This window comes from Pistacia vera, unplaced genomic scaffold (assembly GCF_008641045.1).
Source record: "Pistacia vera cultivar Batoury unplaced genomic scaffold, PisVer_v2 Contig483, whole genome shotgun sequence".
NCBI classification, from domain to species: domain Eukaryota; kingdom Viridiplantae; phylum Streptophyta; class Magnoliopsida; order Sapindales; family Anacardiaceae; genus Pistacia; species Pistacia vera.
In genome coordinates, this window is record NW_022196316.1 from 661,935 (window position 1) to 677,859 (window position 15,925).

The 15,925-nt window shown below is 34.5% G+C and overlaps 3 protein-coding genes across 3 annotated transcripts; 1 reads left to right on the forward strand and 2 right to left on the reverse strand.

The window, feature by feature from the left end:
* Nucleotides 1-1,885: 1,885 nt before the first annotated feature.
* On the reverse strand, nt 1,886-9,046 carry LOC116146859 (ferredoxin C 2, chloroplastic). The gene is made up of 10 exons (XM_031432307.1): nt 8,755-9,046; nt 8,567-8,630; nt 7,382-7,470; nt 6,652-6,720; nt 6,373-6,417; nt 6,235-6,268; nt 3,323-3,411; nt 2,593-2,661; nt 2,314-2,358; nt 1,886-2,209 (listed from the first exon to the last, which is right to left on the reverse strand). The coding sequence occupies exons 1-10, from the start codon at nt 9,010-9,012 to the stop codon at nt 2,165-2,167; spliced, it is 807 nt and encodes a 268-aa protein (XP_031288167.1). The 5' UTR covers nt 9,013-9,046; the 3' UTR covers nt 1,886-2,164.
* Nucleotides 9,047-9,378: 332 nt separating this feature from the next.
* On the forward strand, nt 9,379-10,115 carry LOC116146828 (late embryogenesis abundant protein 6). Its single transcript, XM_031432283.1, has one exon. The coding sequence runs from the start codon at nt 9,467-9,469 to the stop codon at nt 9,902-9,904; it is 438 nt and encodes a 145-aa protein (XP_031288143.1). The 5' UTR covers nt 9,379-9,466; the 3' UTR covers nt 9,905-10,115.
* Nucleotides 10,116-10,477: 362 nt separating this feature from the next.
* On the reverse strand, nt 10,478-14,620 carry LOC116146803. The gene is made up of 2 exons (XM_031432252.1): nt 14,204-14,620; nt 10,478-10,973 (listed from the first exon to the last, which is right to left on the reverse strand). The coding sequence occupies exons 1-2, from the start codon at nt 14,432-14,434 to the stop codon at nt 10,737-10,739; spliced, it is 468 nt and encodes a 155-aa protein (XP_031288112.1). The 5' UTR covers nt 14,435-14,620; the 3' UTR covers nt 10,478-10,736.
* Between the last annotated feature and the right edge of the window lie 1,305 nt (nt 14,621-15,925).

The window sequence follows — 15,925 nt, forward strand, 5'->3', positions numbered from 1 at the left end:
AGCAAAAGAAGGATTATGGTATCAAAAGTTGTTGCATTGCATGGCATTATCAGCTGTGAGGTCCGTCTATACAATCAATCTTCTTCTTCAATGCAACTTTAGTAGGGCCCTTAAACATGCATAATAAATTAATAATAAAAGGGCCTAAACTGAGTGGTAGACAGCCTGTTGTGTCTGTGGCACTGTGCCTGTGAAGCCCACTCACAAGTCACAGCGGTAAATCTTCAACCATGAGCCTAAACTTTTCAAAAGGGTCTATGGGTGAACCTTTTTACCTCTTTCAATACGTAACAAACATGTCTGCCACCATAAGAGAAAGCAGGAGCCCATTCATTAATTTAGCGGATACGCTGCCAGATCCACATGACAAGAAGTCCAGACATAATGATAATTATACGGGTGTTCTACGAATATTTTACGTCAATCCTTTAGTATCCCCATTCCTGACAAATTCCATTCCCTTGTTTAAGAGGCCAAGTAAATACACACTAAGAGAAGTAGCCAGAGACTGAAACTTAAGATTTGACACTGAGTGTACACAACTCAGTTTCACTATCTACCTGCATTAGGTCACACTTGAGTCTCAGTTCAAAGATTCCTTTCAAATAATGGTATGGTAAATTGTGAACATTTCAGAGCTGAACAGTCAACAGTCACAGTCACCAGTGATCTTCTCCACAAAATGGTCCTCCACAGATCTTATCTTTTAAGATACTTGGATATAATAATTCACAAAGTACAGCCAGCCAGCAATGAAGGCAAGCAAGCAAATTTCTGGCTATCAAATGTGCTTGGAAATTCAAGAATCAAGATACTATACATGCTCACAAGAGTTCCAATTGAGGACTAGAAAAATATCAAGAATAGATCAAATATATTCACTTGAAAGCTTTATAAAAATGAAGGCCCCATTAGATTCTTCAATAATACTAACATTTGACAGGGATAGCAAGCTAACCTTATTTTCCTGTACATTTGCTCCTCCACATGGCTACAGAAGATATTTTGAGTTATGTCGAAGTGAACTGAATAAGACGCATACTTACCATTTTGGAAGTTAACAATCAAAGTAACATCAAAAGGCAATCTAGTCTGTATCAAAGATAAATATAGCACCATACATGAAGATGAAAACTCATTCCAGTTCGAAATAGTAATTATATGACCATTACAAAGATCCCACACGAACAAAATATTTCATTCAAATCTCCATTACGACTATATGAAGGGTATCAGGTGCTCATATTTCTCATTTGTTTATTTTCATTAGTAATAAGAGAATAAGGAGTGTTTGATTGCTAGACATGAATTGGATGGGATTTAACATGAACCTCAAACAAGTCCATATCAAACAGACATATCCTTGCTAAATTTAAATGGGTAAAAGAATCATTGCTTAGATTGGCATTGTACCAAGCTTAATCTGTGCAAAACATCCAAAACTGCCTTTCGTTTCTCAAAAAACATGCTATAAGAGCCCAAATCCAGATAATTAACATCCTTATTTCACTAATCGAACATGTGAGATCAAACGATTAACCAAACTAGATGGATTGCCAAGTAACATTCTGCATAGACAATAACATACAGAGAGAAGTATTGTCCCAAAATACCAGTGCACAATACACAAGGCTGAGAAGGCCATGCCTTTCTTATCTTCATCTAATTTAACAACTGACCTGCAACTCACCTTGTTCCTTGCTGTGGATGTCTGGATATGTTTCTGACTTCATCAAACAAACACCTGGGTTTGTTATGTAAGTGAATCCGTGATGTTAGAGCTAATTTTGTATATCCCGATTCCTGAATTTGAGATCTCCACAGATACATTGTGGCTGAAGTGGGCTCGTCAATCAGGTCCTTTTTACAGGAGTAAGAGAAAAAATTACACGTTCAAAATTCCTGATCATAACAATATCATTGATAAGCTGGATGGCAAATAAACATTATCAGTCACTTATAGGTCTTCCCCAGCAATAAGCAGACAATTAACCAACCATACACAACTAGGAATGTTTACCATGTAATACATTATACATAAGAAGGCTAAAACAAAGAGTAAGAAGTCTAAGCTCAAATATAAAAAAAGAAATAGACGGCAGAAAAGTGAATCCGCAAGCCTTTCTCAGTAAATTCTCAACATCTACTTGGCATTTTATATGGCTCATTCATCACCGAGAGCTAGCTCCAATGCATAGTCATCCCTTTCCTGTGCATTGAACAGATAAAGAAGTTGGTCAATTCTTCTTTCTTCTGATACTTTTATTAAAAGGCAATGTAAAATTCAAAAACTTCTGAGAATCATAAACTTACAATTGGTCCCCGGGCAAAATATCTTCCAAATTGAAGCCAATATACCTGCACAGGCCAGTAATTTTACATTCCATTCCAAGCAAAAAGTCTTTAAATAATTTCATATCATATAGACACTACATTACTATTTTAAGGAAGAAGCACAAAAGATGCAATTAAGGCAGTAGACATGAATCTTTGAATGCTAATAAATCACAATGTAACGAAAGAATTTCAATTGAAAATTCAAACAATCAATTGGCCTCTTTTCTAGTGAAGGGCCAGAGTTTTGTACATTACCTCATCCTCATCCTGTGTTTCTACTTCGACATCAGAGGAGGGGAAACCCACACAAAGAAGTGCATACCCCTGCATCACAATAAATATCATATCCTGAATTTCCTCAAAACCATATCAAAGTATGACATCAAATTGAAAAGTTAATCATAAGTCAACATTTCATGCATAAGTGGATAACTGCACTTCCTTTGTTAACACATAAAAAATGCCAAAACAAAAAATGGAATATCCCTGAAATCAAAAGAAGTATACCAAAGAACCACCAGAACAAACATGAATGCTTTAGAAGTTATTATTTTTTATCGGAAAACATAATTTTGAAAAATGAACACGCCAAGATTCAAAATTGTTGCTTGTTCAACTGGTTGGACAAATGATTGTTCTTCAATTCTATATAGATAACTGCTGGTTTGATCCATTCCCCATGAATCTTTGCATATCTGGTCCAAACATAATATTGAACCAGAAAAAAAGCTCTGTTCATGATTTTTTCTGGTCTCAGTTACCAAGCATTGTCTCAGGGTGAAGTAATGAAGTTGCCTTCTAAATTGAATAAAGCATCCACTTTCAGCCGTATTTTGTAACACATTAATTGATAAAGTGACTATAGTAAATGCAACACCAGTGTCAATGCAACACAGCATTTTGTTTGTAGTTCCCAGAAAAAAATAGATTTATGAGAAATTTTATTCCACAAATCTAAATATAAAATACAGATACCAAAACATGCCTTTGATTTCAATTCAGCAGATATCCCCAATGCTTCAGGCTGACTAATTTGTCCAGATTTTATACGTACAGCGCAACTAGTGCAACAACCTGCCATGTAGAAGAAAGCTTTCATCAATAACAATTTAACTGATAAAAAAGCAAAGCCTGCACTAATATCCGTTTGAAGTGCACTTAATAGTAACTATTATCAGGATAAATTAACAAGGAAATTCAGTGAAAGATGGCATTCTGAAAACAATAGAAATCAATCTTTTACAATTGTTCAACTATACAAGCTTCAAACTAAGAGACTGAATGAATTATCTGACTTGTCTACTTTATCATAGGTTAACTATACTTATCAGTAAACTGCATAATACTTTTGAAATTTGTAGATATATGTTACAAATAGAAACACTACTTAGGGGGCAGAGTACAAATGAAAGAAAATGATGAATCAAAGCAAAAGGCCAAATAGTTGACTCGTAATATACTGGTAGTATCTGGATGTACATCTGCACCATAGTTCTATGGCATATCATGGAGGTGAAAAATTTATGTTAACCACAACTCTGTGTGTAGCTGATATTTATTGAATCTATCATTGAAATTGCACTTGATGTTTATCTTTAGTAGGCTATTTTTCACCCACACCAAAGCATACAAACTTAAAACAACAATACTTGATTGCAGCTCGTAGCTATATAGGCCAAGTTGTAATTGAATACATTAAATTTCTTTCCAATCAATATGATTAGTTATTTAACTTGTAAACTTATTATCAGCATCAACCTAAAAGACATCATCAGCTGTGAGGTCCGTCTATACAATCAATCTTCTTCTTCAATGCAACTTTAGTAGGGCCCTTAAACATGCATAATAAATTAATAATAAAAGGGCCTAAACTGAGTGGTAGACAGCCTGTTGTGTCTGTGGCACTGTGCCTGTGAAGCCCACTCACAAGTCACAGCGGTAAATCTTCAACCATGAGCCTAAACTTTTCAAAAGGGTCTATGGGTGAACCTTTTTACCTCTTTCAATACGTAACAAACATGTCTGCCACCATAAGAGAAAGCAGGAGCCCATTCATTAATTTAGCGGATACGCTGCCAGATCCACATGACAAGAAGTCCAGACATAATGATAATTATACGGGTGTTCTACGAATATTTTAGGTCAATCCTTTAGTATCCCCATTCCTGACAAATTCCATTCCCTTGTTTAAGAGGCCAAGTAAATACTGTCTAACAGAAGTAGCCAGAGACTGAAACTTAAGATTTGACACTGAGTTTACACAACTCAGTTTCACTATCTATCCGCATTAGGCCACGCTTGAGTCTCAGTTCAAAGATTCCTTTCAAATAATGGTACGATAAATTGTGAACATTTCAGAGCTGAACAGTCAAGAGTCAGTGTCACCAGTGATCTTCTCCACAAAATGGTCCTCCACAGATCTTATCTTTTAAGATACTTGGATATAATAATTCACAAAGTACAGCCAGGCAGCAATGAAGGCAAGCAAGCAAATTTCTGGCTATCAAATGTGCTTGGAAAGTCAAGAATCAAGATACTATACATGCTCACAAGAGTTCCAATTGGGGACTAGAAAAATATCAAGAATAGATCAAATATATTCACTTGAAAGCTTTATAAAAATGAAGGCCCCATTAGATTCTTCAATAATACTAACATTTGACAGGGATAGCAAGCTAACCTTATTTTCCTGTACATTTGCTCCTCCACATGGCTACAGAAGATATTTTGAGTTATGTCGAAGTGAACTGAATAAGACGCATACTTACCATTTTGGAAGTTAACAATCAAAGTAACATCAAAAGGCAATCTAGTCTGTATCAAAGATAAATATAGCACCATACATGAAGATGAAAACTCATTCCAGTTCGAAATAGTAATTATATGACCATTACAAAGATCCCACACGAACAAAATATTTCATTCAAATCTCCATTACGACTATATGAAGGGTATCAGGTGCTCATATTTCTCATTTGTTTATTTTCATTAGTAATAAGAGAATAAGGAGTGTTTGATTGCTAGACATGAATTGGATGGGATTTAACATGAACCTCAAACAAGTCCATATCAAACAGACATATCCTTGCTAAATTTAAATGGGTAAAAGAATCATTGCTTAGATTGGCATTGTACCAAGCTTAATCTGTGCAAAACATCCAAAACTGCCTTTCGTTTCTCAAAAAACATGCTATAAGAGCCCAAATCCAGATAATTAACATCCTTATTTCACTAATCGAACATGTGAGATCAAACGATTAACCAAACTAGATGGATTGCCAAGTAACATTCTGCATAGACAATAACATACAGAGAGAAGTATTGTCCCAAAATACCAGTGCACAATACACAAGGCTGAGAAGGCCATGCCTTTCTTATCTTCATCTAATTTAACAACTGACCTGCAACTCACCTTGTTCCTTGCTGTGGATGTCTGGATATGTTTCTGACTTCATCAAACAAACACCTGGGTTTGTTATGTAAGTGAATCCGTGATGTTAGAGCTAATTTTGTATATCCCGATTCCTGAATTTGAGATCTCCACAGATACATTGTGGCTGAAGTGGGCTCGTCAATCAGGTCCTTTTTACAGGAGTAAGAGAAAAAATTACACGTTCAAAATTCCTGATCATAACAATATCATTGATAAGCTGGATGGCAAATAAACATTATCAGTCACTTATAGGTCTTCCCCAGCAATAAGCAGACAATTAACCAACCATACACAACTAGGAATGTTTACCATGTAATACATTATACATAAGAAGGCTAAAACAAAGAGTAAGAAGTCTAAGCTCAAATATAAAAAAAGAAATAGACGGCAGAAAAGTGAATCCGCAAGCCTTTCTCAGTAAATTCTCAACATCTACTTGGCATTTTATATGGCTCATTCATCACCGAGAGCTAGCTCCAATGCATAGTCATCCCTTTCCTGTGCATTGAACAGATAAAGAAGTTGGTCAATTCTTCTTTCTTCTGATACTTTTATTAAAAGGCAATGTAAAATTCAAAAACTTCTGAGAATCATAAACTTACAATTGGTCCCCGGGCAAAATATCTTCCAAATTGAAGCCAATATACCTGCACAGGCCAGTAATTTTACATTCCATTCCAAGCAAAAAGTCTTTAAATAATTTCATATCATATAGACACTACATTACTATTTTAAGGAAGAAGCACAAAAGATGCAATTAAGGCAGTAGACATGAATCTTTGAATGCTAATAAATCACAATGTAACGAAAGAATTTCAATTGAAAATTCAAACAATCAATTGGCCTCTTTTCTAGTGAAGGGCCAGAGTTTTGTACATTACCTCATCCTCATCCTGTGTTTCTACTTCGACATCAGAGGAGGGGAAACCCACACAAAGAAGTGCATACCCCTGCATCACAATAAATATCATATCCTGAATTTCCTCAAAACCATATCAAAGTATGACATCAAATTGAAAAGTTAATCATAAGTCAACATTTCATGCATAAGTGGATAACTGCACTTCCTTTGTTAACACATAAAAAATGCCAAAACAAAAAATGGAATATCCCTGAAATCAAAAGAAGTATACCAAAGAACCACCAGAACAAACATGAATGCTTTAGAAGTTATTATTTTTTATCGGAAAACATAATTTTGAAAAATGAACACGCCAAGATTCAAAATTGTTGCTTGTTCAACTGGTTGGACAAATGATTGTTCTTCAATTCTATATAGATAACTGCTGGTTTGATCCATTCCCCATGAATCTTTGCATATCTGGTCCAAACATAATATTGAACCAGAAAAAAAGCTCTGTTCATGATTTTTTCTGGTCTCAGTTACCAAGCATTGTCTCAGGGTGAAGTAATGAAGTTGCCTTCTAAATTGAATAAAGCATCCACTTTCAGCCGTATTTTGTAACACATTAATTGATAAAGTGACTATAGTAAATGCAACACCAGTGTCAATGCAACACAGCATTTTGTTTGTAGTTCCCAGAAAAAAATAGATTTATGAGAAATTTTATTCCACAAATCTAAATATAAAATACAGATACCAAAACATGCCTTTGATTTCAATTCAGCAGATATCCCCAATGCTTCAGGCTGACTAATTTGTCCAGATTTTATACGTACAGCGCAACTAGTGCAACAACCTGCCATGTAGAAGAAAGCTTTCATCAATAACAATTTAACTGATAAAAAAGCAAAGCCTGCACTAATATCCGTTTGAAGTGCACTTAATAGTAACTATTATCAGGATAAATTAACAAGGAAATTCAGTGAAAGATGGCATTCTGAAAACGATAGAAATCAATCTTTTACAATTGTTCAACTATACAAGCTTCAAACTAAGAGACTGAATGAATTATCTGACTTGTCTACTTTATCATAGCTTAGCTATACTTATCAGTAAACTGCATAATACTTTTGAAATTTGTAGATATATGTCACAAATAGAAACACTACGTAGGGGGCAGAGTACAAATGAAAGAAAATGATGAATCAAAGCAAAAGGCCAAATAGTTGACTCGTAATATACTGGTAGTATCTGGATGTACATCTGCACCATAGTTCTATGGCATATCATGGAGGTGAAAAATTTATGTTAACCACAACTCTGTGTGTAGCTGATATTTATTGAATCTATCGTTGAAATTGCACTTGATGTTTATCTTTAGTAGGCTATTTTTCACCCACACAAAAGCATACAAACTTAAAACAACAATACTTGATTGCAGCTCATAGCTATATAGGCCAAGTTGTAATTGAATACATTAAATTTCTTTCCAATCAATATGATTAGTTATTTAACTTGTAAACTTATTATCAGCATCAACCTAAAACTAAAGAAGAAGTTTGGATTATGATTCATTCTTCACCCCACCAAAAAGAAAAAAAAATCAATTCTTGGAGCTCTAGTATCCAAAAACCATAAATAATTGAATTTAATACCGAACATTTTCACGATTCTCAAATTCAAAAAGGAAATTTTCAACTTAATAGTAAATGCATTTGACAATACTTTCTAATAAAAGATATTATTAACAATTAAAGAAGTCTTTAACTAAAACTAAACATGGCATTTACATAAGGTTGACCAAAAAATGTAATTCGATGTTATCATCCCTAATTATAATTACTAATCCAAATGATACAATGTGATACATATATATGTATTTTAGTGACAAAATTACAGTATCAAGCACTTTGTTTTGTTTTGTTTTGTTTCGGTGAATGAGAGAACAATACCGTGCCTGCAAGCGAAAGGAAGATAGATATTTTGAGCTTCCGCTGTGTGCAATATGTACTGGTCCTGCATTTCATTTTATTAATACAAGAAAATCGATCAAATTCAATAACACAACCAATTTAGTAAAATAAAATTTACTATAAATTTAAGGCTTAAGCTCCACAGCACTAAAAAAACGATTGCGTACCTCGGGGACAACGAATTCGTGAACGACACCGCGTTGTCTATCGTGAACGGTGACTTTGTGAGTCGGAATCGAGGAAGAGTAGTTACCAGAATTACTGGTCACGCCGACCGGAGTCTGGAGCTCCGAAGATGCTGTTATGCGACGGCATTTTAAGGAGTTTAAGCTACGAGTGCTGGTCTTTGGCGACGTAATTTGCCGGTGAAGCGACGGTTGCCGGTAGAGAGAAGTGCATGAACTGCAGGGAGCGAGCAGGTCCATGGATAGCTTTGGTCCGTAGTTGCTGCAACGTGGCAATTCAAAGATAAAAGGAAATGGGCTTTCCTATACTACAACACATTTGTATAATAACACTTGTGTGAGTCATCTATGCACCGTTGATTTTCTTTCAAATTTTTTTTAATTTTTTATTACCATTTAATTAATACAATTTTGCATAGGAAAATTATCCTGATTTAATTCTGTACAGGAGCTGGCTAAGCAGGACATATGGAGCTTAGCAGGAGCAAACACGTGTCATAAAATTCAAGAGACGAACTTGCATGAGAGACACGTGGCAGGAGGTGGTGATTCATCATGTATCGCTGGTCAGAAATTAATTTGTATAAGAAGATGAATTAAGTTGTCCTGTGTTACTACCACTACTGCATACAGTAAACTACTCAGGAATCATTTGCAAGTAATTTACAAGAAGTTTTAACAGAGAGATCAAATAATGCATACAGTAAAGGAAAAAGTGAGCAACGCAGCCAGCTCCGGCAAGGCTCACGTCGACATCTACAAAACCAAAGTAGAAGAGCAGGTGGAGCAAGCGGCAGCGAGGACAGAGGAAGAGAAGGAGATAGCGCATCAGCGTGGGAAGGCCAAAGAGGCTCAAGCGAAGATGGAGTTACACCAGGCCAAGGCTGAGCATACAGCTGAGAAGTTACGAGCCAAGCAGTCTCATGTGCTCGGCTACGCCCAGCATCATCATGACGACCCTTATCTTGCAGCTACTCATCATGGGCAGATGAATGAGCCAGTGGTTGGGACGACCCACGGACACCACCAGCACCATCCGGTTGGAATCGCTGCTCCTGTGCCCGCAACCACTGCGCCTACTTATCCTCTTGGTGGCAACCCTCCTCCTCCAGTGCATAAGAAACATTTCTAGTTAAACAAATTTCGTTGCAGACATGTTTGAGCCTAGCTACTTTGCTTTTGGATTGGAATTTTTGTTTGTAATCTTGTAAGCAAGAACGTTTCTAATTAAGAGTGTTTTAATTTCAAATAATGTTTGGAAACATAATATTTACAATATGATACAGTTTCTAAGGTATATTTTTAAGTATAGTTAATTTCATTCAAATATTATAGAATTTTTAAAATTATTTTCCAGGGATAACAGCTCAATATTATATTTTTAAGGTATAAGACAACTCCATTTTCCAGGGACGGGAGCAGAATCAAACCGGTCAGATTGCGGAAACAATTGCAAGAAACCATTGTGATATTACACTAAAAACCAAATAAGAAAACAATCAACTTAATCTTGTCACCAAAAACCAAATAAAAAAACCTATCAACTTAATGTTGTCGCCATTGATTATCATTTATCTCTATTTCCTAGTTTTTGCTATAACCCAGGCCGATTCAACACAAAAGCAATCAATATAAAGACCAAGGTAAAGCAAGGAGCTTTTGATTGATACTAATCAGTTTTGCTGTGTATACAGAACAACTCAACTCAGTTGATAGTTCATGGAACTCTTGCATTATGGAGAAAAGCTACAGTTTGCAAATATTATGAGTGATGATAGGTACAATCAAAATCCCCAATAAAGTAGTTGAGGAAACCCTTTTAAACAATTAACACAAACACGACAGGACGCTACAACAGTACAAAAGGGTTCCACAACCTTAGTAGAAAGATCATATACCCAAAAGAATTAAAGTTAACATACTTTTGGTATCGAATGTAAAACCTATACGCTCACAAAGGTCCTTCACACCCATTGCAATCTACCTTGGTATTCCACACATTGCTGAATTTTGCCATCAGGCGTCAAGACCTGGTTCTTCACTATAGCTGGTCTGGTACTGTACCTTACTTCGAATGTTGGCAATGGCCTATGTTGCTCTTCCATACTGGCTGATGTATGTGAGGAGACCTCATCAAGGAACTCATCTGCTACATCTCCATCTTCATCTATCCTGAGACGTTTTGCATACCATCCTAAACCCTGAATCCAGAAAAGAATAAAAAAACATATTCTACACTTGAAAAAGCAATAAAAAACAAATACGAAAATCAGGAGGAAAAAGAAGAATCAGAAGTAATCTCGGAAAAAAGAAAAAAATAACTATTAATAATGACCAAAGAGAGTCCAATGCTATATAACAACCATATGAAGCAACATTTAACATTTTTTCACTAACTACTGAATTTTTTAGTGAAAAACATAGAAGCATAAAATGCAATAACTAATAAACAAATGGTGTAAAAGAAAACAAAAAAAAAAAAAAAAAAAAACAGAGAGCTCGTTTCCCCCAGTCTTATTCAAATTGTTTATTTATTTAGTCTTATTCAAATTGTTTATTTATTTTTGAACAAGAGAGTGGGTGAACCAAAAATATATGACACAGGTAAAGTTGCTGTGTCGGTCAATACTCATCCCCCACCAACAATTCAACACCAGTCTCAAGAGTCTTCTTATTTTGTAACTGGGCATAGCTCTGGCAGAAGAAACAATACTGGCTATAACTATCCATTTTTGGTTAATTTTGACTAGCAAGCAGGATGGTCAATGCCAAATCCTTCTAATTCATATAAAAGTGCCACAAACACTAAATTCGATTTTCATACCACCCATGGCTAAGCAACACATGATACTTGAGATGCAAATTAAATAAAGCTAGGTGATTAGAAGTTTGCAGTTCACAAGTTTAGCCTATTAACTAAGCTCTAGAAAAATAAATACGAGAGTTCCTAATGAGACAATATGCAAAATATGAATCATCTTTGGCTTAGGAAAAAGGATACTGAAAGATCTTCAAACAGGTTTGAAGAAAGTAACAAAACATTTGCCAATGGAAGCATCTTTGGAAGCAAATGTAATGACTAAATTGCGTCCAGCATGCAAAATGAATTGATTAGTCTGAACAGAAGACATCATATTTTATGCTCATCACGGAGCAAGTTAACATTACCTGAAATGACTAAATATTAGACATGACTTACAAAAATATCTCTTTTTTTTTCTTTTTTGATAGGAAAAAGAAGATTTGTATTTGTAATAAAGAACCAATAAATTTAAGGCCTTTACAAGAATATTAAATATTTCAAGACTGACAGCATAGATATTAATCTATGAAAATTAAAATACAAAAGTCATATCATAACATAGTGTGGTAATCATACAAGCAAATAATGCTGATTTTCCCTCACATTAGACTTTAAAGCAAAGGACAGAAGAGGTTAGCAAAACTTCCCTAACTATAAGCATACTTCAAGGAGTCCTCTAATAAAAATCACAATAAAAGAAACATATAAATCACATTCACCATACCTGTTTCTTTCATCCTCTCATTTGAATATCAAAAGTCACATTCGCTGACTAAACCAAATCCAAACCCTTAATTATTCGGCAAACTTACACATTGGAAAACAATCTTCTTGTGTGTTTGGCATGATTTCATTTAACTAAAGAATCTTCAAGAAAAATATGAGCCCTACATTCATAGTCTAAGGGAATAAATTTGCACAGCTGTTAGATCTTTCAAACATATATGCACTCAAAAGGAGTTATTTATCCTACAATAACCAGTTATAATTATCACATTGGAATATTTTATGTTTCCAATGATTCAGCTCTGCCCTTGAAATTTAAATATGAAGTCAAAATGTGTTTCAATCCTGTCAATCCCACCAGCTTAATCTTGCATTCAGACTCTATCCCATAAGCATTAGTTGCCCTTAAAGCTTCCAATCAAACTACAAGAGTGCTTCCTAGGAACTGATCTTTGCTATAAAGAAGATACAACTTGGATTAAAGGAAAGTTTCTGTTAATTGGAGTCACCATTTCTCCATCACTCTTTCTTGTCTCCCCTTATTCTAGCACAATGATCTCTACTTCTTTTCTCTAACTTCCTCTCTCTACTCATGTTTCTGTTCAAGGTTCTCTCTTCTTTACTCCCTTGCTAAAGTTCCAAAGACTCTAATTATCTTCCTTAAAATAAAAAATTCAACAAAAATTATAGTTCTTCTACCTAGCCATGAAAAACTCATAATCTCTTCTTTGATCTGCTCCATTCAATTCCCAGCACTTTACTACCAAATGCTCTAGGGCCATCCTATACCATGATAGATCACAGCCTATTAATTGCATATGACACATAGAAATTTTTAATAGCAAGTAAAGATAAAGAAATCAAAAAATAGAGCATCTTATGCTCACTCTGCTGCAATAATGGAAAAATAATACAATGAGAAACTACATGGAAAAACTTTATACTCTTTAAGAGAGAAAAACAAGAGTTCATTTTATCAAAGTGTTATTAATAAGGCCCTCAATTAACCATGGTCAAGTGAAATGCATTGTTACAAAGCAGTCTCTAAGGTGAAGCTAAGGCCATCATACATGGCACAGGCAATGTAGTTCCTTGTATTGGACCAAGTTGTTGAAGGTGATAGTAATAATGTCTAAGTACCATGGAATCTATAGACAGCCAAATGTCCGCAAGGGCAGGCAAGGAGTTTTGTACGCATATTGTGCACAAAGCATGCTTAAACATGAAGCTCCATGCTTGAGCCTTGGCCAAGCAGCCCACATGATGTCTAAACCACAATGACAACACACTTACAGAAAAAGGCCACTGAAACCTCAGCAAAACATAGTTGTATTGCTCCCTCTGATTACTGAAACACTATTAGTTCCTTGAGACATTCTTCTCAAAAAATCTTTTTTCTTCTATTCATCTCCAGTTCCTATTGGTGTCCATAGCACACATTAGGTCAATCCAATCTTACTTCTTTACTTCAAATGCCCATATCATCCCCTCTACAACTCCAAGATTCTAACAAAGTCATCTAGACACCGTAAACTCCAAGATTCTAACAAAGCAATCTAGACAATGTAAACTATAAAAGTAATCAGTTCTGTACCTTTGAGTACCGTTGGTTCTTTGGTCTTACATCTCACAAGAAAAAATTATCTGAGAGGCAGTAGCAATCATAAAAACAAAAATCATTTCCGTTCAATCTTTCCTTCGACTACTCATAACTTGCTTCTTAACAGATGATCTAACTACTTCATAAATTAATCAAGTAACCCAAAATTTTGACCAAACAATTATTTTAGCACTATAAAAGAAAACATCTTTCATACCAAATCATCAAAAGATTTTAAGCCAGCACCAAACATAATTATATTACACAATTATCAAAATGTAGAGATAAAGAGTGAGAAAGACCTGGACGCCACCGTCGCCGGAAGTACAGGGGACAAGAACGGGACCTTGCTGAGGCCGTTCCACAGGGACTTGTACCTTGACACCAAAACCTTTACGAGGAAGACCGGTTTCTTGAAAATTGGGGCGGTTATTGACTAGACTATCATCGACTTCATCTTCGCCTTCTTTTACTTCGGAACCATTGTCTCTAGCTAACCCTAGCAATCCTGCAATTCTTCTGAAGAATCGCATCCCAAAGGAATCGAATAGGCAGAAGAATTTGGAAAGTGGTTGGATTGGAGAAGAGCAAAGGAGTAGAATGTAGATCGTGTTGGTATTGGTGAGTTTTTGTTTGTTTGATCGTTTGCTAGCTTTTGGTAAGCTCTCGGTTTTGTTTGAGGTTTTGGTACGGTTTTAACTGTCAAGTTTGTTAGGTTTTGTTGTGAGAGATTTTTATTAATAAATAAATATAAAGGAAATGGTTATCTGGTAGATGTTGATTTCGGATTAAAGGGTTTAACTTGAGAATGGTATGATTTACATTTCTGAGTGATTATCTAAAACAATTATACTATACTTATAACTTAATCATATAAACAGATAAAAAAAATAAATAATAAATAATTATTTTATATAAATTTTAGATAATTTTTTATATTATTAATTTAATTAAAAAAATCAATTTAAAAAAAAGGGAGAGAAAACTAGAGTAGCTTTCCTTAACTAGTGGAGCGAAGAGGGTAAAAGTGGAAAGAAATTAGATGAAAAGTTTTATCTATTAAACCAATTAAAAAGAAATCAGTTTTCAATTTCACTCTTAAAAAAAGGTTTTTTAAGTAATTATTTCTAAAAAAATCTAAGGGTAAGTAAGCTTTAGAGTGTTTTTTGTAATTAATCTTATCAAAAGCGGTTTTTTATTCTGAAAGCTATGAAAACCTACTTTTGAATCTTTTTATAAAATAGAATATTTCATAACAAGGATTAGTTTAAGATTATTGTAGCTTTAAGTTTAATCAGCTTTTCCCCAACTTTGAAAATAATTAGGTTTGAAAATAAATTTTATTGTGTTTGGAATTTTCAAAATCTATAATTGTACATTTTGTAAATTAGATTTTGAAATTCTTGTTGTATATGTAATGAATAAAAATGACATTTTCTTTTAAAATATTTTTATAATTTTAAATTTGTATTTTATAAGCATTTGAAAAATATTAAAATAATTTATATAATTAAAATCAATAATATAAAAAAATTGAAAAAACAGTTCACAGGTCGACGATAGTCAATAGCAGTCAACTGTCGGTCAACCACCATTGATTTGCAGTCAAAGTCGATCAAAGGTGGTGCATTTGTGCCACCACCAATCTATAAGAACTAGTGCATGTCGAACTATCAGAATCTGGTTAATCACCGGATTTCGACCTATACTTTGACTGCAAAAGGCAAAGAAAAATTTGATCGCCTTTTGTGACCAAAAGCGACGTTGAAATCTAGTGATTCAACCGGATTTTTGACACATTGAAAGTTTTCAATCTTTATATGATTGGATATAGTGCCAATGTGCCATTGTTCATCGGCATTGACTGTCGATTAACTGATGGCAACAACCAATCCTATTTCAATTTTTTTAAAATTTATAAACAAGTTATTGAATTAATTGTAATAAATCAATTGTTTATTTATGTTAGTTTCGTTGGGTATGTTTGTTATTTTATGATATAAAATCAGCTTTAGAAATAATAT